The following is a 23,832-nucleotide window of genomic DNA, read 5'->3' as shown; positions in this document are numbered from 1 at the left end:
ATTTTCAAATAGGTCTCATAAAATTTAGAAACCATAACTAGATCTCTTGAGGCTTGAATGTAATTTAAAAAGATAAAAAGAAAATAATGCCCATATCAAACATATATACATTACATCAGTCAAATAATTTGTAACTGTTTCATCAGTAATACAATTATAATTTTAATTTTTTACAATTATAACTTCATGCATCCAATAATTAAATCGATCAGTTTAACTATTAAATATGTAAAGTTATGGTTATATAAAATTAAAGTTATATTTGTAAATTATTAATGAAGTAATTGTAAATAATTAATGTTAAATTTTGTTAGTAACACATGACAGTTTAACTATTAAATACGTGAAATTATAGTTAAAAAAATTAAAATTATAGTTATAAATTGATGATAACATAGTTAAAAATTAATTATTTGATTGATATAATATATGTTTAATAAGGGTATTATTATTTTTACAATTTAATTTCAAATTATACTTAGGTTTCATGGGACTTAGTTATAGTTTTTGAATTTTGCGAGACTTATTATAAATAAATCTGCTCCACAGGACCCATACATAATTTTTCAATTTTTAATATGAATAAATTATGAAACAAAAGGATAAGTAAAATTAATTATTTTTACACCCTACTTTTTATTTTTTAAAGTCAAGTTCTTTAAAATCTTCTCTCTCCCTCATCTCCTAACTAAACATGGAGTAAAATTATAATAGAAGATAAATATTAAGTAAATATTGATCTGATAATGTTACAACAAATAATAGTGTTTAGAATAAAATGAAATTGTATAAATAATTAATATATTGTTTTAATTTTTATGATCCAAATAAAAAATGCAACTTTATTTTTTATAAATAATTTTTTTCCATATAAAAATGTAACTTTATTTTTAATAAAAAATTTTAAAAAAAAAATCGGATTAGATCCGACGGTAAAAGATTGTAGGTGTGGATTTTTTTTTGAGCACTAGTTAGCTCTCCATGGTCCACATAGAAATGACTCCGTGGAATTGACTAGTTCTTTTTTTTTTTTTTTTTGATAACCTGTACTAGAATTACATTTCAACTAGGAGGAGGGGAAAATAGAGGATGAAGGAATTGACTAATTCTTCTCTTGAGTCTTGAGTCATATCTCGAACCACATTTATCGACCCTTAGAGCGAGGACAATAACGTACTTTAGAAGAGAATAAAAGAAACGGGAGGTGAATATTCAATTTTTATAAAAATATAAAATTTATGACAATCTTTTAGCTTACCTACTGAAACGCCATACACTGGGGAAATATTTCTCATTAAAAATATAATTATTAATACATAACACTTATAATGTGTAAATAATCCTGTATTTACTTGACAATTTTGCGGAGTATCTTATGATCAAACAGGTTATAGTCAACTGTTTCTCTCACTAACTAATTAGGAGATTCATCTCTACATTAGGTGTTTGTATAATTAATGAAGAATTACCTTTCTTTTGGTAAAAAATAATTAATAATCAATTACTGAAATATGTCGTGCATTTACTATAAAGGAGAGGAAATAACTCACATCAATAAGTCATGTGAAAGGGAAAAAAGCAATCCGACTATTGTTTTGCCAATATCTGCCCATCCTTGTTGACCAAAATGGTCAAATAAATAATGCAATCCTTTTATAACATGTCAATTTCTTATTTTATTAATTAAATATGTAATTCGGACTTTTTTTAAAAGTTTTGCTTGATTTAAAATATAAGACATTATATAATTTTTATAATTATAATTTAAATTATACCTCTAATTCATTCATCACTTTTTAAAGCAATGATACATTAAAATTTTAATTATCATTATCAAAGTACTTATATAAGATATTTAATTGAGAGTAAAATTGAAAAGATACAATTTTTTTAAGAAATTAAAATTTTAATTAATATTTTTTAAAAATTATAAATTAATTATTAATACTCTAAATTTTGGTCTACAGAGAATAGTACAAAAGGAGAATGGGTTTGAGTGTACGCGAATTTATTTATATAGTGAAATCCGGTGCACATGTTTAGGAATTTGCATATGATAGTCTAATTCGTCTGCTCTTGACAGTCTATATTTTATGACACTTTCTATCATTTTATATATTCTTTGATTTACGAGAAATATTATAATGCAAAATAAATATAGTTTTTAAAATATGATTCTAATTTTAAAAGATCTTCACCATTGAATTGAAATTATATCTGAAACATCTGGAAGATACGTGCATACCTAGACGCTACTCTAGACGTGTAAAACGGGTATGCAATTCATGAAAATAATATATAAAAGTCTTCTATTTGATCACAACTAAAAGTAGAGTTAGATATAAATTGGAAATAATATATTCTTTAATAAAGGATTGTTTCTAATAAGATCAAACAATACCAAATTTAACTCGATATTATCAGATACTAGACGGCTATATAGAAAACAAATGTAGGTCTCTTCCCTGATCTTTATATATTTCTTTTAGAGTTGTAGAATGCAAAATCTGTTCATTGATTTGAACTATACGTGCGCCTATACCACGATACCGAAACTCCGCCCAGTACAGGGATATTAATTAACAAATAAAATTTACCTACTTAATTTCATATATTTAATATATTTTTAATTATTCAAATTAAAATAAGTAAATTGTAATATTTTTATAATATTAATAACAAGAGTTTCTTGTGGAATAAATAATCTTTTAAAAAAAATTTATGTCTTGATTTAATTAAAAATAAATACCTTAAATATATAAAGTTAATACTAAGTTTTTTCTTAATTTAATTAGGCATATACTATTGTTATTTTTAACTTTGCTAATGATAAGGATTAATGAAAATAACTTGATTAGTATCAGCTTGGATTTCGGTGCTCATCGTAATAATGACGACGAAATTGGAATGGTCTGATTTGACCTGTCTTAATTTAAAATTTTCAATTAAACTTTTGTAAAAAAAAGTATTTTTATATAAAAATATTAATTATTTTTATTTTAGAATCTGTACTTATTAAAATAAAAATTTATTAAAAGTATAAAAATAAATTGAGACTAAATCTGGACCAACCAGATTTGATCTGATCTAAACATTACAAATTTGGTGCTCATTAATGAAAGTTTAAGTTGGGGAGCACCAAATTTTTAATAAATTGTTATTTTAATAAATAAAAAATCTAAGCCTAAAATAAAGATAATTTTTCAATCGCCAATTTATTAAAAAAAATTAATAAAATATGCCAGACTCCAGATGACACCATAGTGGTCAGCACCCACCCAATCAAAGACAACATAATTAAGGAGATGGATCATTAATGTCAGTAATGGTCGCCGTTCAATAAATCTGACCATGTGATGGAAGTCAGACGCCTTCTAGAATTCAGAAAACCAAAATCCGCAATTTCTGACCGCTTTAATTACATGAACTCTACTCTTCTCCGTTCAAGTCTAAAAGCTACAACTCAGAAATACGACTAATCTAGTAAACACCCTCACCCACACACACAACATCTAACCACCTCAGCTTGCTGGTGCCTATAAAGCGCACCATATCTTGTGCCATATATCAACATTATCGTTCACTACTAGCTAAGCAAAATCAAGCTACATCCACACCTTAGTCTTCTTCTAAACCTCAAAGTATAAAGATTTGATATCAGTATCATGGGTGTTTTTACTTTCTCCGAAGAGAACATCTCCGCTGTTGCCCCTGCCACGCTCTACAAGGCTCTCGTCTTTGATGGTGACAACCTCATCCCTAAAGTTGTCGACGCCGTCCAGAGCGTCGACATCCTCGAAGGAACCGGTGGCCCTGGAACCATCAAGAAGATCAATTACCTCGAAGGTCCATTTCTTTAATCAATTTGAATCAGTCTATCAATCTTTGGCTCTAATAGAGTTTACTGACATATTAGTAACGTTGCGTCTATGTATGCAGGAGGACAGTTGCACTACGCAAAGCACAAGGTGGAAGCGGTGGACAAAGACAACTTCGTATACAACTATACCTTAGTGGAGAGCGACACTTTCCCTGAGACATTGGACAAGATCGCCGTTGAGACCAAGTTGGCAGCAGCTCCTAACGGTGGCTCCGTCGTTAAGGTGACGGTTAATTACGTGACAAAGGGAGACGTGAAGCCCAGCGAAGAAGAGCTCAAGATTGGGAAGCAGAAGGGAGATGGACTCTTCAAGGCCGTTGAGGCTTACCTCTTGGCCAATCCCTCTTACAACTGAATTCTCAGACATTAATATCAAGATAATAAAATTGAGGTGCCTATAATTCGACACCTTAATTAACAAGTGCTCTTAAGCATAGAACCAAAAATCAAGTCAATCTGGTTCATGAAACTGGTATAATTATTGAACCAGCAGTATCTTCACTGGTTCTACAAAATGTTTTGTTCATGTCAATTTTACTATGGTTTGACTATGATCAGTTCAATGATCAACCTGAATTTTAGTAACACGCTGCAAATAATAAGTCTGTGGGATCCCCAAACAGTTGATAAAATGTTGATGAGCTTATTAAGGTTTTTAATTTCTATCAAATCTTTGAGGGGGTAATTTGTGTATGTTTCCTTCAATTTCTTAAGGAATAAGATTATGTTTTGGAATTTTCTGATGCTGTCGTTATAACGAGAGCTGATATTTCGTAAAGTGCGGCTTTTATTTTTTGGTTGATTTTTCTTGTGTACAAGTTCACGTGTCAACATATGATCCAATACATTCTTCGCCTATTCTTTTTCTCCTTAACAACTCACAACAGACAGTGAAACCTTAAATTACTACTCATAACAGACAGTGACATATAATTAGACAATTAATGAACAAAGATTATCACGTTAATTAAAATGTATGCGCTTGCCACTACTGATAAAAATATACAATATCCACACCACTAATTATAAGAGTTAGAAGGATTTCCCTTCTTTTTTATTTTTTAATGTATACAGAAGATTCATAAACTTCCATATGAAAATTAAAATAGATTAAGTATGAAAACTTCCAAATGGAGGGCTAATTTTATATATATATATATATATATATATCATAAAATCTTTCAGGCCTACCACTCACGTTGGTGGATGGAAAAGAAAAGTATTTTTATTTTTATTTTTATTTATTGCTTAATTCTAACTATTTTCTTTTATCATTATTTTGTATTCAAAACACAAAGGATACTTTGCCAATTATAAAACCATTGGAGTGAACTCTGCTTTTGGAAAGTAAGTGGAATTTCATTTTCATGTTTGGCTTTGCCCAACCTCTGTTTCATTCTCTGAGGGCTCCTCTGTTCTTGAACTGGATTGGGACCGGGATGTATATCCAAAAACGTAAATGCAATAGGCAGCATATTTTTAGCAACCGAGGATACAGCTTGAATAGAATTTCTGCCTGTTTATCTTTTTTTCTCAGTTCATTCTTGTATTGTTGAACCTGTGGCTTTTATCCGCCAAGTTTTGATTCACTGGATTTCCTACATGGTGGCTAATAATTAGTATCAAGAGATGTCTTGGACTTAATGAACAAGCCTCTGATAGTAGAACAATTTCTGGTAAGGTTTACTGTTTTTGTGTTGATGGTGTTGATAAGCATAAGACTCACTCTGCTGGCATTGGTTTTATTGTGGTTAATCACATTGGTATTAGTCTGGTTTGTGCAGACAATTTCTCTGATCCTGTCAACCCCTTTTTTGGGTAAGGTTGTGGCATTTATTGAGGGCATTCCGTGGTGTTTGAACAACAATATTTCTAATGTCATCTCTGAGTTTTTTTGCTTTCCATTAGTGCATACACTGATGATGGAGTCTTTCATTAATCTTGGAAGATCGATGAGCTCTTGCAGCTTCCTATGCGTCCCAAGACTTGCTAGTGTTGCTGCTGGCTGGATTGCTTGTGCAGTTTTTATAGAGAAGTGCTTTAACGAGTGGGTGTTACAACCCCCTTTCCAAGCAGTGTTCTTCCTAGCTTCGGATTGTGTTGATGCAAGGATTTTAGGGACTTAGGACTTACTTCCTCTGTTTAAAAATGTAAAATAATTTTAATTAAATCTCACCCCTCAATAAAATAGTTATCTACTTTTAAACTAACCTTATCTTTTCATATTTATCACTATTAAACATATTATAATAAATATAAAAGCATTCATCAATAGGAGCACATTTAAAAAAAAAAGACAATGATTACATCTTAAAAAATTAAAATTTTTTTATATTTTTAAATATACAATTCTTCAAAAAAGGCATTATATTTTTGAACGAAGGGAGATTTTATTTTCAGTCTTTAAATTTTTTTTAAAAGAAAAAAATTAGAAATCTGTTTGAATAAGTGTTCTCAATTAAATCATTTCTAAAATTATTTTTTTAAAAAAAAGTAGAAACAATATCAAGTTGTTTTCATTTTTTTTTGGCTATCAAAATACAATACATTTGATTATTAAAAATTACAATCACATTGCATAATTTTTATCATAAATCATCATCATTAATCACTTATAATACATTATCAACTTATTTTTTTCATCCTAAAATTGTTTTTAAATTAAGATAGTGAAACAAATCTTTATGGTATTTTGTTTTGAAATATAATTTTAAAAACTATATTATAAAACAGCTTTTAAAAATAAAAATAAAAATAAAAATAGAAACCCAACAGGCGCTTAGGGCCTGTTTGTTCAGTTTTTGAAAATAAAAAATTTTAAAACTTGTTTGAATAATTATTTTTTATTTAATTTTTTAAAAAATTATTTTAGTTTTTCAAAAATAAAAAAATAGAAACAACTTTAAATTATTTTTTATTTTTAAAATATAATACATTTTATTATTAAAAATTATGGTTACTTTAATTAATTTTTATTATTAATCATCAATATTAACTGCTTATAAACATCACTATCAATGTATTTTTTTAATTTAAAATTTTTTTTAATTGACATAACCAAACAGTTTTTAATTTTATTTTGTTTTAAAAAATAAATTTTAAAATTATATTACAAAACAGTTTTTAAAAATAAAAAATAAAAACCAAACAAGCCCTTAATCTTTGTTTTCCTGTTTATGTGTGCTTTTTCCTTTTGTTTGGTTGGTTTCAGCTGTCGAACTCTATTACTTTGCTAGCAATATATTTCTCGTTTTCCTGGGGTAAAAAATGAACTCTGTGCTTTTACCCAAAAACAAAAACAAAAACAAAAGAAATTAGTTGCATCAATCTTAGTTTGGTCGTCAATTTAATTACAATGAATTCAGCGCCTTGTCTTTATCTATATGCAGCGAAAATCATAGAATAACTTCAAATCAGGTTATTATTAAAAGTTTTGTGGCCAGCGGAAAAATTGTATTTTATGTCAACGTATATATATTTTTTGATACTCAAAGGAAACAAATGTCTACGTGTCTATATATATATATATATATATATCTATAATCATGGATGTTTTGTCGATTTCAAGTTTCAACTATCCTTATAGAATAACTAGAAAAGTGAAATTCTCAATTTCAAACGATCTTAGAAAAATCAATAATGTGCAATAAATTGTATGCGTTGAATTTATGAACGTGAGTATCAATTTTCTCTGGACAAAAAAAAGGGAATAGAAATTTTAAATATTCAAAGTTTATAAAAATAATTATTTAAGATAATCCCGACTGTCCGGCCATCACAATTTTGTGATGTTGAAAAAAAAACCTAATAAAATTAAAGTAAAACTTTATGATACAAGATTAAGAAATTGGAAAAAAATTGAAGAATAAAAATAAGAAAGTTATATATAAACTTTATGTGAATTCTTTATATATATATATATATAATTACCCGGTATCCTAAAAAACGTTAGAGTAGTGGTTCCACCTTTCCTTCAAACTATTCTAAGCCTCCACTGTGGGAATTATTACTGAATTCTAAAAAAAGTGGTAATATATTATATTCCTTTCATTAAAAAATATAGATTATTTTTAATCAAATTTCACCTCTTAATAAAATAGTTACCTACTTTAAAATTAACTTTATGTTTTTATATTTATCCTTATTAAACATCCTATAATAAATATAAAGTTATTATCAATAGAAATATTTTTGGTAAAAAAAATGATTACACCTCAAAAGATTAAAAATGTTTTATATTTTTTAACATTTAACTCTTTAAAAAATATTTTATATTTTTAAACAAAAGGAGTATATAAATATCCAAACAGCAACTTACATAGAGATATATAATGTGATAGAGAATGAGAAATGAGTCTCTTCATTTCTTTTCCTCCACTTCCCTTCACTTCCTCCATCCTCACCATTTAAATTATTTTATTAAATAATTTTTTAAAATAATAAAATTAATAAATGGTAAGGGTGGAGGTAAGTAAAGGAAATAAAATGAAGAAACTATCTTTTTCATAGAGAACAAGTTGAGGATTTTTTTTTTTTTGCCAACAAGTTGAAGAATTGAAGACATGTGGATGTGAAAACAAAAGGCTTAGGTGGGTAGGTGTCAATCTTGACGTTGAGGTCCACTGCCCTTTAATTTCTTCTCTGTACATTTCCCACATCATCGTCTTCATCGATTCTGAACAAGTCCACACGTCCTAGCTCTATGTTACATTAATTATATATTCCCCAATTTCTTTATTATTTTATACTTACGATAATTTATCAAATCGACAGAGTTTGCCTCAGCATTCCGTTTGATTTGATTAACTTACAATTAAGTGACAACAATTCATCAGACGAAGTATATATAAATATAAATAAATTAGTTGGTTATGTGCGTTAGTTTACCTCTTTTTTATGTAGTTATATTTATATATATATATATATATATATGACCTAGTCATATCCGAGCATTGTTGGTTCTAATTAATAGTAGCTCTTTGAAACATCATGTTTGAGCGATAATGATCCTTGCTATTAAAAGTCACGCTGGTTGGTTGTGTATTAGTTTATATCAATTGCCTTGTTTGGGGGGGGGGGGGGGAAGGTAAAGTAAAGTAAAGTGAATGAAATGATGTTACTTATGGGCTAATTAAACCACAATTTCAAATTTAAGGCTGAGGATCAGTTACTTTTTCTATTTTTATATATAAGATATTTTTATTCAAATTATACAAATTAATAAAATTTAATTACTTAATTAGAATCATAATAACATTTTAATTTTTCTCTAATTATTATAAATAAAAAATAAAGCTATTCTTTCAATATAAATTAATGAGAATATTTATTTTTTTTAATTTGATAAGAATATAATAATCTATTTATTAAAAATATACTAACAATTTCTTATATTTAAAAATAAAAAAATTTTAAAAAAACTTCTTACATATAAGAACAAAGGAAGTATTATTTAGTATATAAAATTGACTTGATTATGTTTTTTCACTACGAAAACTTGACTGCCCAATAATCTAAAAAATTCACTCATTCATCATGGGTATAATTATTGAATCAGCAGTATCTTCACTGGTTCTACAAAATGTTTTGTTCATGTCAATTTTACTATGGTTTGACTATGATCAGTTCAATGATCAACCTGAATTTTAGTAACACGCTGCAAATAATAAGTCTGTGGGATCCCCAAACAGTTGATAAAATGTTGATGAGCTTATTAAGGTTTTTAATTTCTATCAAATCTTTGAGGGGGTAATTTGTGTATGTTTCCTTCAATTTCTTAAGGAATAAGATTATGTTTTGGAATTTTCTGATGCTGTCGTTATAACGAGAGCTGATATTTCGTAAAGTGCGGCTTTTATTTTTTGGTTGATTTTTCTTGTGTACAAGTTCACGTGTCAACATATGATCCAATACATTCTTCGCCTATTCTTTTTCTCCTTAACAACTCACAACAGACAGTGAAACCTTAAATTACTACTCATAACAGACAGTGACATATAATTAGACAATTAATGAACAAAGATTATCACGTTAATTAAAATGTATGCGCTTGCCACTACTGATAAAAATATACAATATCCACACCACTAATTATAAGAGTTAGAAGGATTTCCCTTCTTTTTTATTTTTTAATGTATACAGAAGATTCATAAACTTCCATATGAAAATTAAAATAGATTAAGTATGAAAACTTCCAAATGGAGGGCTAATTTTATATATATATATATATATATATATATATCATAAAATCTTTCAGGCCTACCACTCACGTTGGTGGATGGAAAAGAAAAGTATTTTTATTTTTATTTTTATTTATTGCTTAATTCTAACTATTTTCTTTTATCATTATTTTGTATTCAAAACACAAAGGATACTTTGCCAATTATAAAACCATTGGAGTGAACTCTGCTTTTGGAAAGTAAGTGGAATTTCATTTTCATGTTTGGCTTTGCCCAACCTCTGTTTCATTCTCTGAGGGCTCCTCTGTTCTTGAACTGGATTGGGACCGGGATGTATATCCAAAAACGTAAATGCAATAGGCAGCATATTTTTAGCAACCGAGGATACAGCTTGAATAGAATTTCTGCCTGTTTATCTTTTTTTCTCAGTTCATTCTTGTATTGTTGAACCTGTGGCTTTTATCCGCCAAGTTTTGATTCACTGGATTTCCTACATGGTGGCTAATAATTAGTATCAAGAGATGTCTTGGACTTAATGAACAAGCCTCTGATAGTAGAACAATTTCTGGTAAGGTTTACTGTTTTTGTGTTGATGGTGTTGATAAGCATAAGACTCACTCTGCTGGCATTGGTTTTATTGTGGTTAATCACATTGGTATTAGTCTGGTTTGTGCAGACAATTTCTCTGATCCTGTCAACCCCTTTTTTGGGTAAGGTTGTGGCATTTATTGAGGGCATTCCGTGGTGTTTGAACAACAATATTTCTAATGTCATCTCTGAGTTTTTTTGCTTTCCATTAGTGCATACACTGATGATGGAGTCTTTCATTAATCTTGGAAGATCGATGAGCTCTTGCAGCTTCCTATGCGTCCCAAGACTTGCTAGTGTTGCTGCTGGCTGGATTGCTTGTGCAGTTTTTATAGAGAAGTGCTTTAACGAGTGGGTGTTACAACCCCCTTTCCAAGCAGTGTTCTTCCTAGCTTCGGATTGTGTTGATGCAAGGATTTTAGGGACTTAGGACTTACTTCCTCTGTTTAAAAATGTAAAATAATTTTAATTAAATCTCACCCCTCAATAAAATAGTTATCTACTTTTAAACTAACCTTATCTTTTCATATTTATCACTATTAAACATATTATAATAAATATAAAAGCATTCATCAATAGGAGCACATTTAAAAAAAAAAGACAATGATTACATCTTAAAAAATTAAAATTTTTTTATATTTTTAAATATACAATTCTTCAAAAAAGGCATTATATTTTTGAACGAAGGGAGATTTTATTTTCAGTCTTTAAATTTTTTTTAAAAGAAAAAAATTAGAAATCTGTTTGAATAAGTGTTCTCAATTAAATCATTTCTAAAATTATTTTTTTAAAAAAAAGTAGAAACAATATCAAGTTGTTTTCATTTTTTTTTGGCTATCAAAATACAATACATTTGATTATTAAAAATTACAATCACATTGCATAATTTTTATCATAAATCATCATCATTAATCACTTATAATACATTATCAACTTATTTTTTTCATCCTAAAATTGTTTTTAAATTAAGATAGTGAAACAAATCTTTATGGTATTTTGTTTTGAAATATAATTTTAAAAACTATATTATAAAACAGCTTTTAAAAATAAAAATAAAAATAAAAATAGAAACCCAACAGGCGCTTAGGGCCTGTTTGTTCAGTTTTTGAAAATAAAAAATTTTAAAACTTGTTTGAATAATTATTTTTTATTTAATTTTTTAAAAAATTATTTTAGTTTTTCAAAAATAAAAAAATAGAAACAACTTTAAATTATTTTTATTTTTAAAATATAATACATTTTATTATTAAAAATTATGGTTACTTTAATTAATTTTTATTATTAATCATCAATATTAACTGCTTATAAACATCACTATCAATGTATTTTTTAATTTAAAATTTTTTTTAATTGACATAACCAAACAGTTTTTAATTTTATTTTGTTTTAAAAAATAAATTTTAAAATTATATTACAAAACAGTTTTTAAAAATAAAAAATAAAAACCAAACAAGCCCTTAATCTTTGTTTTCCTGTTTATGTGTGCTTTTTCCTTTTGTTTGGTTGGTTTCAGCTGTCGAACTCTATTACTTTGCTAGCAATATATTTCTCGTTTTCCTGGGGTAAAAAATGAACTCTGTGCTTTTACCCAAAAACAAAAACAAAAACAAAAGAAATTAGTTGCATCAATCTTAGTTTGGTCGTCAATTTAATTACAATGAATTCAGCGCCTTGTCTTTATCTATATGCAGCGAAAATCATAGAATAACTTCAAATCAGGTTATTATTAAAAGTTTTGTGGCCAGCGGAAAAATTGTATTTTATGTCAACGTATATATATTTTTTGATACTCAAAGGAAACAAATGTCTACGTGTCTATATATATATATATATATATATATCTATAATCATGGATGTTTTGTCGATTTCAAGTTTCAACTATCCTTATAGAATAACTAGAAAAGTGAAATTCTCAATTTCAAACGATCTTAGAAAAATCAATAATGTGCAATAAATTGTATGCGTTGAATTTATGAACGTGAGTATCAATTTTCTCTGGACAAAAAAAAGGGAATAGAAATTTTAAATATTCAAAGTTTATAAAAATAATTATTTAAGATAATCCCGACTGTCCGGCCATCACAATTTTGTGATGTTGAAAAAAAAACCTAATAAAATTAAAGTAAAACTTTATGATACAAGATTAAGAAATTGGAAAAAAATTGAAGAATAAAAATAAGAAAGTTATATATAAACTTTATGTGAATTCTTTATATATATATATATATAATTACCCGGTATCCTAAAAAACGTTAGAGTAGTGGTTCCACCTTTCCTTCAAACTATTCTAAGCCTCCACTGTGGGAATTATTACTGAATTCTAAAAAAAGTGGTAATATATTATATTCCTTTCATTAAAAAATATAGATTATTTTTAATCAAATTTCACCTCTTAATAAAATAGTTACCTACTTTAAAATTAACTTTATGTTTTTATATTTATCCTTATTAAACATCCTATAATAAATATAAAGTTATTATCAATAGAAATATTTTGGTAAAAAAAATGATTACACCTCAAAAGATTAAAAATGTTTTATATTTTTTAACATTTAACTCTTTAAAAAATATTTTATATTTTTAAACAAAGGAGTATATAAATATCCAAACAGCAACTTACATAGAGATATATAATGTGATAGAGAATGAGAAATGAGTCTCTTCATTTCTTTTCCTCCACTTCCCTTCACTTCCTCCATCCTCACCATTTAAATTATTTTATTAAATAATTTTTTAAAATAATAAAATTAATAAATGGTAAGGGTGGAGGTAAGTAAAGGAAATAAAATAAAAGAAGAAACTATCTTTTTCATAGAGAACAAGTTGAGGATTTTTTTTTTTTTGCCAACAAGTTGAAGAATTGAAGACATGTGGATGTGAAAACAAAAGGCTTAGGTGGGTAGGTGTCAATCTTGACGTTGAGGTCCACTGCCCTTTAATTTCTTCTCTGTACATTTCCCACATCATCGTCTTCATCGATTCTGAACAAGTCCACACGTCCTAGCTCTATGTTACATTAATTATATATTCCCCAATTTCTTTATTATTTTATACTTACGATAATTTATCAAATCGACAGAGTTTGCCTCAGCATTCCGTTGATTTGATTAACTTACAATTAAGTGACAACAATTCATCAGACGAAGTATATATAAATATAAATAAATTAGTTGGTTATGTGCGTTAGTTTACCTCTTTTTTATGTAGTTATATTATATATATATATATATATATATGACCTAGTCATATCCGAGCATTGTTGGTTCTAATTAATAGTAGCTCTTTGAAACATCATGTTTGAGCGATAATGATCCTTGCTATTAAAAGTCACGCTGGTTGGTTGTGTATTAGTTTATATCAATTGCCTTGTTTGGGGGGGGGGGGGGGGGGGAAGGTAAAGTAAAGTAAAGTGAATGAAATGATGTTACTTATGGGCTAATTAAACCACAATTTCAAATTTAAGGCTGAGGATCAGTTACTTTTTCTATTTTTATATATAAGATATTTTTATTCAAATTATACAAATTAATAAAATTTAATTACTTAATTAGAATCATAATAACATTTTAATTTTTCTCTAATTATTATAAATAAAAAATAAAGCTATTCTTTCAATATAAATTAATGAGAATATTTATTTTTTTTAATTTGATAAGAATATAATAATCTATTTATTAAAAATATACTAACAATTTCTTATATTTAAAAATAAAAAAATTTTAAAAAAACTTCTTACATATAAGAACAAAGGAAGTATTATTTAGTATATAAAATTGACTTGATTATGTTTTTTCACTACGAAAACTTGACTGCCCAATAATCTAAAAAATTCACTCATTCATCATGGGATTAGATGACATAACGATAATATAATTTATATAGACATATACTCCGTCCAATTTTATGTATAAGTAACTTTTAAATATTTTATTCAAATTAAGGAGAGATAATTAAATGATTAATGTTATATAAAAATATTCTAATTTATTTTTATTAAATATATCTTCTTTAAAAGCATGCTTACGCATGTAATCCCTCTCCCATTTATAAAAAAGTTACAAAAGGATAAAATTATACTCTATTTCTTTTAATATTTAAAGTCAATATTGCTTAATTGACAGGAAACGAACTAGTACGTGTGTTATTGGCGCGCGCGCGCGCGCGCGCGTGTTCTGGTTAATTATTATTAAATTTGCGAGAGTTCAATGTCCAGCGCTAAAGTTATTTAACTTCACTTGTCACGTTCACTTTATATGTATTAATAAAGTTGGGAAAAGGACAAAGAATAAAATAAAAAAACTTAATTAGACTATTAATAACGATGTTGAATTTATAAGGGTCGCTATATATAAATTATTTCATCTACAGTTAGCATAAAAAGAAGATGAGTTGGCACTAATATACTCCTTCCGTTTTAAATTATAAGATACTTTTAAACAGAATTTCACATGTCAATAAATCTCATTAAATATACTTAACAATCTTATTTTTTTCAAAATAAAAATATAAATTTTTTAAAATATTCATTATTTAATATATTGAAAATAAAATTGATGAAAATTAATTATAAAGGGAAAAAAGATAATATTAAAATTGATGTATTTAATGCAACCTTAATCTATTTAAAATGTCTCACATTTTAGAACAGAAAATTTTTTTTAAAAATGCTCTATAATTTAGGACGGTAGAAATAATATAAAAAGAATGATAACTAAATATTTTTAACATAAATAATAATAATAATAAATTAATTTCATAAATTGTAATATTACATTACAAGTTACAAAAAATTTAAGTATCATTAAAGTTTTTAATGAAATGATAAAAATATTCTTAATTTATAATTTTCCCTATACCTCCCTCTTCCTTGACTTCATCTCTGTCTTCTTCACTTCTCCATTTCCGGCGTCGAAGTCCCAATCGAGTTTCATGCCCAGTGACAAGAGTATTTGTGGGGTAATCGAAGCTCTGCCATAGGTACTCTGAGGGGTCGTTCTGGCCGATGCATACTGATTCTGCTTCTCGAGGATTCTTTCTATAGGATGTAAAATAGATGGAGCTGATCCAGGAATCGGGGGTAGCCCTGGATCGACATAGGAATCATCAAGGAGATCAAATGGATTGCGTCTTGTTACAATTGGTGGGAACATTGGAGGGAACTTGAGTACTTTCCAAGTCTATTAGATTCTTCTCAGTCATCTACCTCCAAGCTCTTCTCCTTGCTATGATATTATCCTAACGTTGGTTTCTTTCTAGCTCTGAAGAACCCAAATCCATGAGATTCTTTTCGTCGTCCTCCATCTACCTAATTGCTGATTTACTCTCATCCTCTATGCTACTTTCTTCCGCTTCTTCTTCCTCGTAATCTAGTATTTCAGTGCTTTCATCTGATTCTCATCGCTTTTCAGCGACTTCTCATATTCAATGCCAGAACCGCACGGGACGAATGAGCAGTTTGCGGGCCTTCCACGTCTATCACATGGCAGAGCTTCGATTACCCGCAGAAACTGTGCTACCGGGCATGAAACTCTGTTGGGACTCCGACACTGGAATGGAGAAGAGAAGAAGATAGAGATGAAGTAATGGGTGAGGGAGAGTCGAAAATATAAATTAGGGGTCTTTTGATCGTTTCATTAAAAATTTTAATCTTAAAACTGCATTATCATATTTCATGGACTAACTTATTATTTATCTATTTTAAAAAAAAATTATTGGTCACTCTCTCTATAATATAAAACACCTTCGTAGTAGGGTAATAAATTTAAAGAACAACGAATTATGGCCAAATGCCTGAATCCATCAGGGTCATTCATGAATTAATAAATTTTAGGTATTTATTTATTTTTGTTGATAGCATAATAAGAAGTATATTCTGTCAATAGTATAAATTATCTCTCATAAAATACAGAGAGCAAAAGTCACTTTCAACTAATTTTTTATATACAAAAGTTGAGATTATTATACCAACCATTTATTTAAGTGATAAAAACCTTTACCACTCACATAAACTTTAATTGATAAAATTTAATTATTTATAATTTAAAGCCATATATATGCCACAAGGATCTTAAGTACATTAATAATATAAATCCTCTTTTATAAATACACTAGCTCCGTCTCCATTTAATTATAAAATATTTTTTAACAAATTAACATTTTTTATTATTTTAATTTTTATATACATCCTAATTATTTAAAATGTTAGTCAGTCTGCCTCATTTTCATTTCTCATCTCCTTCTCTTCTTTGCCTTTGAACTTAAAAACTTTTGTATTACTCAAATAAAAAAATTAAATAGATGACTTTTAAATATGAGATTTTAGATTTAAAATGAAATATAAATATATCCATCTAAACCCTATTTTTAATATTTTTTTTCTTAATATACAAACTCATGTTATAAAAAATAGTACAAATGTGCTAAAGTATACTCCTTCGGTCTCATTTATTAAACATACTTTAAAAAATTTATTTATTTTTATTTTTAAATTATGATATAATTTTTTAAGTAATATTTAAAAAAAATTAAATTATTTTTTATAAAAAAATAACATGATATTATTTTTTGAATTCATTATATAAAAATATATAAATTTAATATTTTTATATTTTTATTTTTTATATTTTTTTATATTAATATTAATAAAATTAGTGAAAATAATTTATAAAGAGAATAGAAGGAATATATTTTTTACTTTTAATATAAAGAAGAAGAAAAAATCTAATTGAATTATTGATAGCAGAGACACGTCCTCTCGAAGCTGCCATGCTTTTTCAAACCCGCCTTCTTTGACTAATTCTTTAGTTTTAAAATTAGGTCATCCTTTAATGCCATCAAATTAAATATTTAAAAATGAAGGAGATGACCCCGCAAATAATCTTTTAAAAAGAGAGAATCAATCTCCTAAAAAAAATATGTTTATAAATAAAGATTAACAATGAGTTTCATATAAAAAAAATAAATTATATTTTTATTTTAATAACAATTATTTTGTATTAATTTTTATGTGTGAATAATTTTTTAAAAGGTTCTTACATGTGATTCTTCTTTTTTTATAACCATCTAAAATTTCAATACAAGTAATTAGTAATCTCAATTTAAGTATTATTGGGCATAAATAAATTTATTTTTCCAAACTAATTATTTTTTTAATATCTAGCATTCTAACTCTTAACTTAATCTTTTTATTGCTCATAGATACATGTCTTCATATTAGAGATAATATTATTTGAGGTACAGTTGAGCATTAAATGTAAACGTCTTTTTTAATAAGAATTTAAACTTTAGTTCGCTATATTATGAGAGACTAATTTTTTTTGCTAGACCTAACTCTCATTGATCTTAATTTATTTATTTTTTTATACATAGGCATTCTCTTATTAAAAGTATTAATTATATTCTCGGCACAATCAGACAACAATAAATGCAATACCTATCTCAGCAGTTATTTGAAGGGAAATTATTAATTAAGGATCATCGAAAAAATTTATATCAGTTAATGATTATTTATTATTAAAATTTAAATAAATACTTATTAATTTAAATTAGTCTTTTATTAATAATTATTTATTTAAGTTTTAATAATAACTCATTTTAAATTAAATTTTTTTTATTTAAATTTTTAATAATAATTAATTTTTAATTGATATAAATTCTTTTCAACGATGTTTGATCTCTATTTTCGCCTATTTGAATATTAAATTGTGTGAAATTAGGAAGGGCAAAGAAATCCAATTAATCAGCAACACTTTACTTCAGCTAATGAAGCACACTCATCAGGAGCAAGTGTGGCTATAAATAGCAGCTTCTCCTCAGATCAAGAACCACACCTATCCATCCACCTCTTCTTCTATATTGCTTCTTAATTCCCGTTTTACATCGTCTTCGTCTTCAAGTTCATCAGAATCATGGGAGTTTTCACATACGAGCACGAGCACACCTCCACGCTGCCTCCGGCTAAGCTTTACAAAGCTTTCACTAAGGACTCCGACGAGCTGATCCTAAGGCCGTTGAGCCCGTCCAGAGCATCGAAAACGTCGAGGGCACCGGCGGCCCTGGCACCGTCAAGAAGCTCACCATAGTTGAAGGTATATATATTAATTCCACCCTCATCATCAACTTCTTTAATTCTTCATCCACTCTTCTCCGCTCATGATCACACATATATATATATATATGCAGGAGGGAAGACACACCATGTGTTGCACAAAGTGGAAGAAGTGGACGAAGCAAGCTATGTATACAACTACAGCATAGTGGAAGCCGGCGATCTGCCGGAGACGGTGGAGAAGATCTCGGTGAACACGAAGCTGGTGGAGGGTCCGAACGGAGGAACCGTCGTGAAGATCTGTGTGAAGTACATCACGAAAGGCGACGCAGCGCCCAGCGATGAGGAGCTCAAGACCGGCAAGGGCAAGGGCGATGCTCTCTTCAAGGCCATCGAGGCTTACCTCTTGGCTCATCCTGAGTACAACTAATTAAGTGATTATTAATCACTTAATTATTATGCCTTCAATTTAATCGGCGCCTTAATTAAGCGTTTGTGTGTTGCTGCTTTGTGTCGGTTGGTTTGTGATTTGCGATCGAGGAGATATATATATATATATATATATCTATATATGTTATGATGTGCTTTGTAATTTCATGAAAAAAGCTCGAGCTCTGTTTTGATCTGTGTTTGATATTAATAATAAGGCTATATCTACATCAACATCTGGAATCTGGAAGACACACACACACACAGATTTGAATTATATCGTCGATATATATTCTAAGAAACTTTAGATATTATTATCATGAGTCGTCTATACTAATCGAGACCTTGTAATTCGAGACCATTTTTATTAATAGCAGCTTCATGAATAACTCAATGTCTTTGACTTTCTTTTTTGTTAGTTGTATATTTTAGAACTCGAATCTGAAAATTTAAAATAAGTTAATTTGGCTAGACCAACCAAACTAAGCAGTACCCTTTGATAATATATACTACACACACTTCAGATTGGTCGTTTCGGTTGTGTTTATCCGATCCAATTACACTACTAATTACTCATTTTGTTGAGAAAAACAGATGGACAACTTTCCCTTCCTTTGACTATAACGTTTCATCTTTTTTCTTTTTTTGAAAAAATTTATATTTACGTGATAAGACAGAATTATTTATGCATTCCTTGACAAGTTATAGATGTGCAAATGTGTTGGCTTTGAAAATAAACACAGCGAATTGACGACATTTTGAATTTACTAATTTAGAGTACATTAGCATGTATGGAACATATAGAGTAGAAGATCTATTGGTTGCTAGGATTATTTATACTATCCACCACTTCAATTAAATAAAAGGGACTGTTTATAAAAGCTGGGACATTAAAGGAATATTTCTGGAATCAAATGGGATTTTCCACTCAATAAAAGTGACATTTAGAAAAGTCACACAAACATATAATTTAACCCACCTTGGTATAAATAATTGGGTTAATTAATGAGCATCTAAACTCTATCCTATCACTTAAATGTATCTTGAATCTTGAATGAATAAAAAATTTTTTAATTTATAAATTTTAAGCAAATTACCCTACCATTAATTTATATATCACTGCCATTATTTTTACTTTATGAAGGTTGATATGATATTAATCTCTTTTTGACACATGGCATGCTAGCTAGGTTATGCAACTATTAACGTTGTATAAATTAAAAATAGGAAATAATTTTTTTAGAATTTATAAGTTAAAAAAAGTTTTTTGCTCATTTTAAAAATTTCGAGCCTATGATATTATTCGAATAATAACTTAGAATTAAGATGTTCATTAACCCTAAATAATTTGCAGTGGGTCTAGTTAATTAATTTAGTATTTAGTACTCCTTTTAAAATCTTGTATGTATTGCAAGTTGCAACCACCTGTACAAGTGGGACAGCACATAATAATTACCGCTAAATTTTAGGTGTCGCCAATGCACGCCTTAATTAAGTTCATTATTTGATTTCTCCCTGCAGATTAAAATGGATTGTGAATGTGCTAATCCGGTCCTAAATGCAAAACAAAATTTAAAAGTTTTTTTACCCCAAATATAAGACAAAATTAATGTAATTAATACTTTCTTCCAAGTTTATCCCTTATATATTTATTATCATTTGAATTCCTAAAAAATAATTTATTATATTCATTAATTATAAATAAGGAAAAAATAAAAAAATTACATATTTTTTATAATTTTAAAGTTATAATTAATATTTTTTAATAAATGTAAAGTTTTTAATTTCATCTTATATTAAAAATGAGAGAAAATAGATGTAAATTATAAAGTTTTTTAATGAGAGGGAGTGTGTGAGAGAGGAGGGGCGAAGAGAGGGAGCAGGAGAGAGAGAGAGAGAGAGTGTGTGTGTGCGCGCGCGCGCGCAATAAATATTTTTTATTTTCATTGAGGTTGCAAAAAATGTGGCATAAATGATATTTCCTTTGTCTTATTTATAAATTACTTATAATATATTTTATTAGTATTAAAAAAATTTAAAATTTATTAACTATATCTTAAAATTTAATAATTTTTTAATTTTACCCTTATTAAATATACATACTTTAATATCATGTTTTCTGTTTCTAATATTTAATAGAAGGTAAAAAAAATTTATAAAAAAAATTTAATGATATAACTTATAAATAGGATCAAAAAAATTTTACTCTCTCTACCCTATTAATAGGACTAGAGGGAGCGAGTAAATTTTTCACAAGGATAATTCATGGATTTGGTTTCATTAAAACTAAAACGAAGAAATTTTTGATTTGATCTAATGAGAAGCATAAGTCCACTCACATGGCATGATAAAAATTGTTAGTTTAATTGAACGACTGTAAAAAATTTTGTCACACGATAGTCATAAATCACAAAGCATAAGATCTTAAATATTTAGAGGGTACAATGTTTGTAAATGGTATTCTAATCATGAGGGATGTTTTGAATTATTTTAAAAAATATATCTTAATAATTTCTAAGTATCAATGAACTGTAATGATTATACTTAAAATATTCATTGAACAGATGAATTTAGACCAAACTACTTTGAGTCCGTAGGACTTGACATGGCTTGTATTAAATCCAACTCATCAATAAGCATAGGATATTCGATGGAATTGTCATCCAAAAAGAAATTAATATTTCCCATTAAATAATTAAAGACAACTCAGAGCAAGGCCGGCATGGAACTGAATAATTGATATATGAGATACCTTTGTTAACTGGAAAGCAAGCAGAGGAATGAGGAAAAAATTAAGATGCACGCCTGCCTTGGTGCATTCATTAAGCTTTGTGGGTAACGTCAAAGCTTTTAAGATACGTATCATATATTATATTCACACAAATATGGAAAGAAAATCTTCAAAAACCAATATTTCGACCATTTATTTGCGCTAATTAAGATTCAACATCCTAATTTTTCCTACACTTTATTTTCTATCACTTCCCACCATATTCTCAACAAACAAGTAACTCCCTCATCAGAGGCAAGAGAGGAAAATCAACAGAGATCACGACTTCCTATATTTTAAAATTTTTTTTAATATTATATACTCTCTCCGTTAAAAAATGTAAGGCATTTTTTGAAAAGTTAAATATTTAAAAATATAAAATATTTTTAATCTTTTGAAGTGTAATCATTTTCTTTTTTCAAAAGCACCTCTATTGATAATGAATTTATATTTATTGTACAGTGTTTAATAGTGATAAATATAAAAAGATATGATTAATTAAAAAGTAGGTAAATATTTTATTGAGGATGAAATTTGATTAAAAATACCTTACATTTTTAAATAAAGAGAGTAAGTGTTACGTACTTTCAACCTTTATAATATTTATAAAAATTTTGTAGCATACATATTCTTTAATATTGGCCCTTTTATTGTTAAATCCCGGCTCCTTCATGCTATCATATTAAGAATTGGATGGAAAAATATATGAGAATTGCTCTAGCTATGATATTTAGTGTAAACAAAATCAAACCATTTTCAGCTTCATATATGCTTTAATTTATAAAGTCATGTATATATGGTTGTTTTAAACAAACACTTCAACTAATAAATTTGGAAAAATTCAAACCGTCTCGTTTGAATTTTGGACACCATTCTAATAATATTCAATAAATTAATAGTTCTAGCTTGCTTCAATATAATGCAAGAACTCAGGTCGGTCAAGGCCCTTTGAACGAACCACAGGTTTGATGGGGTAGGCTAAGACAATTTGACACAAAGTGACCATCAACTTGTCAATAAGATTCAATTAGTTTGACATGTGACTAAAAAAAATTATAAGAGTCGCTTGATTGGGTATAAATAAAAATAAAATTTTAAATGCTTGGAAATAGTGAAATTTTTCTTACCACCCTACGCCGAGCTATGCTTAATTTCCTAATATTTATTGTATATTTTCAAATTTATCCTTAGAAATTATGAAATAAAATTTGATGAAAAAAAGGATATTTTTCGTTTGTAGCATAAAATAATACTATATTTATTTATTAAAAATTGTTTAGACTCTATGGGAGTTTTAAAAAATAAAGCAAGCAATTAGTTGTGAATTTTTTGGTCAGGAAATATTCTTCCTGAAAAATTTCATAAATTGAACCAATCAACCCACAAAATTAACATTATGTGACTCAATTTTTGATTCCTTTTAATTCTTTGAGCTAAAGTTATCTTGTACAGATTTTAACTTCCATCCAATATAGTTTTATAATATATGGAGAAAATTTTGACAAAAGTACCTAAATCAGCAATTTAATTTTATGAGACACAATTATGCTCCACTGACAGTGAAGATTAATCTCCCTCGAAATATTAAGTGTAAAGGCTAAACTCTTCTGAATCACTAATTTAATGTTGAGTTGAATGGTATAACAATTTTAATAAGTTCATATTTTTTTTATTTAAAAGTTAAAATTAATATCGTGGACCAAACTTGCATTCGTTCAAAGGTCAAAGGCTAGCCCGATTTCGGCCTGCATATTAAATGGGCCGGAATAGAATGGTTAGAAAATGTATTAATTAATTATTCATGGTCACGCCATTTAACTATTTCACGAGTCGAGATGGCCGAGTTGGTCTAAGGCGCCGGATTAAGGTTCTGGTCCGAAAGGGCGTGGGTTCAAATCCCACTCTCAAGATCAAGAATTAATTTGTATTATTTTTGTGA

At 27.7% G+C, this 23,832-nt stretch overlaps 4 protein-coding genes across 6 annotated transcripts; all 4 read left to right on the top strand.

The window, feature by feature from the left end:
- The first annotated feature begins 3,570 nt into the window (after positions 1–3,570).
- LOC129295948 (class-10 pathogenesis-related protein 1-like) lies at positions 3,571–4,615 on the top strand. The gene is made up of 2 exons (XM_054934544.1): positions 3,571–3,846; positions 3,940–4,615. Exons 1-2 carry the CDS (start codon positions 3,666–3,668, stop codon positions 4,233–4,235), a joined length of 477 nt encoding a protein of 158 aa, XP_054790519.1. The 5' UTR covers positions 3,571–3,665; the 3' UTR covers positions 4,236–4,615.
- Positions 4,616–5,191: 576 nt separating this feature from the next.
- Positions 5,192–6,035, top strand: LOC129295951 (uncharacterized). 2 transcript variants are annotated; one of them, XM_054934549.1, is made up of 2 exons: positions 5,192–5,556; positions 5,665–6,035. In XM_054934549.1, exons 1-2 carry the CDS (start codon positions 5,524–5,526, stop codon positions 6,004–6,006), a joined length of 375 nt encoding a protein of 124 aa, XP_054790524.1. In that variant the 5' UTR covers positions 5,192–5,523; the 3' UTR covers positions 6,007–6,035. The 2 variants fall into 2 exon arrangements, with proteins under 2 accessions (XP_054790524.1, XP_054790523.1); XM_054934548.1 differs by having other exon boundaries at positions 5,192–5,698; positions 5,789–6,035.
- A 4,227-nt stretch (positions 6,036–10,262) lies between these two features.
- Positions 10,263–11,106, top strand: LOC129295950 (uncharacterized). 2 transcript variants are annotated; one of them, XM_054934547.1, is made up of 2 exons: positions 10,263–10,627; positions 10,736–11,106. In XM_054934547.1, exons 1-2 carry the CDS (start codon positions 10,595–10,597, stop codon positions 11,075–11,077), a joined length of 375 nt encoding a protein of 124 aa, XP_054790522.1. In that variant the 5' UTR covers positions 10,263–10,594; the 3' UTR covers positions 11,078–11,106. The 2 variants fall into 2 exon arrangements, with proteins under 2 accessions (XP_054790522.1, XP_054790521.1); XM_054934546.1 differs by having other exon boundaries at positions 10,263–10,769; positions 10,860–11,106.
- Positions 11,107–18,470: 7,364 nt separating this feature from the next.
- On the top strand, positions 18,471–19,357 carry LOC129295949 (class 10 plant pathogenesis-related protein 2A-like). Its single transcript, XM_054934545.1, is given in 3 exon segments — positions 18,471–18,642; positions 18,645–18,734; positions 18,829–19,357. Coding segments are annotated over 3 exon segments (474 nt in total). The 5' UTR covers positions 18,471–18,554; the 3' UTR covers positions 19,125–19,357.
- Positions 19,358–23,832: the final 4,475 nt, after the last annotated feature.

The sequence above is a fragment of the Prosopis cineraria genome, unplaced genomic scaffold (genome assembly GCF_029017545.1).
Source record: "Prosopis cineraria cultivar Desert tree isolate PC_DT_omini unplaced genomic scaffold, ASM2901754v1 PC224, whole genome shotgun sequence".
Classification (NCBI taxonomy): domain Eukaryota; kingdom Viridiplantae; phylum Streptophyta; class Magnoliopsida; order Fabales; family Fabaceae; genus Prosopis; species Prosopis cineraria.
Note: the sequence above shows the minus strand (reverse complement) of the source record. Positions and strands in the feature narration are given on the sequence as shown.

Coding starts and splice junctions, on each gene's coding strand:
- LOC129295948 (XM_054934544.1), top strand. CDS start 3,666: ATGGGTGTTTTTACTTTCTCCGAAGAGAACATCTCCGCTGTTGCCCCT. Junction 3,847..3,939: donor GAAGATCAATTACCTCGAAG/GTCCATTTCTTT, acceptor CTATGTATGCAG/GAGGACAGTTGCACTACGCA.
- LOC129295951 (XM_054934548.1), top strand. CDS start 5,524: ATGAACAAGCCTCTGATAGTAGAACAATTTCTGGTAAGGTTTACTGTT. Junction 5,699..5,788: donor CCTGTCAACCCCTTTTTTGG/GTAAGGTTGTGG, acceptor GCTTTCCATTAG/TGCATACACTGATGATGGAG.
- LOC129295950 (XM_054934546.1), top strand. CDS start 10,595: ATGAACAAGCCTCTGATAGTAGAACAATTTCTGGTAAGGTTTACTGTT. Junction 10,770..10,859: donor CCTGTCAACCCCTTTTTTGG/GTAAGGTTGTGG, acceptor GCTTTCCATTAG/TGCATACACTGATGATGGAG.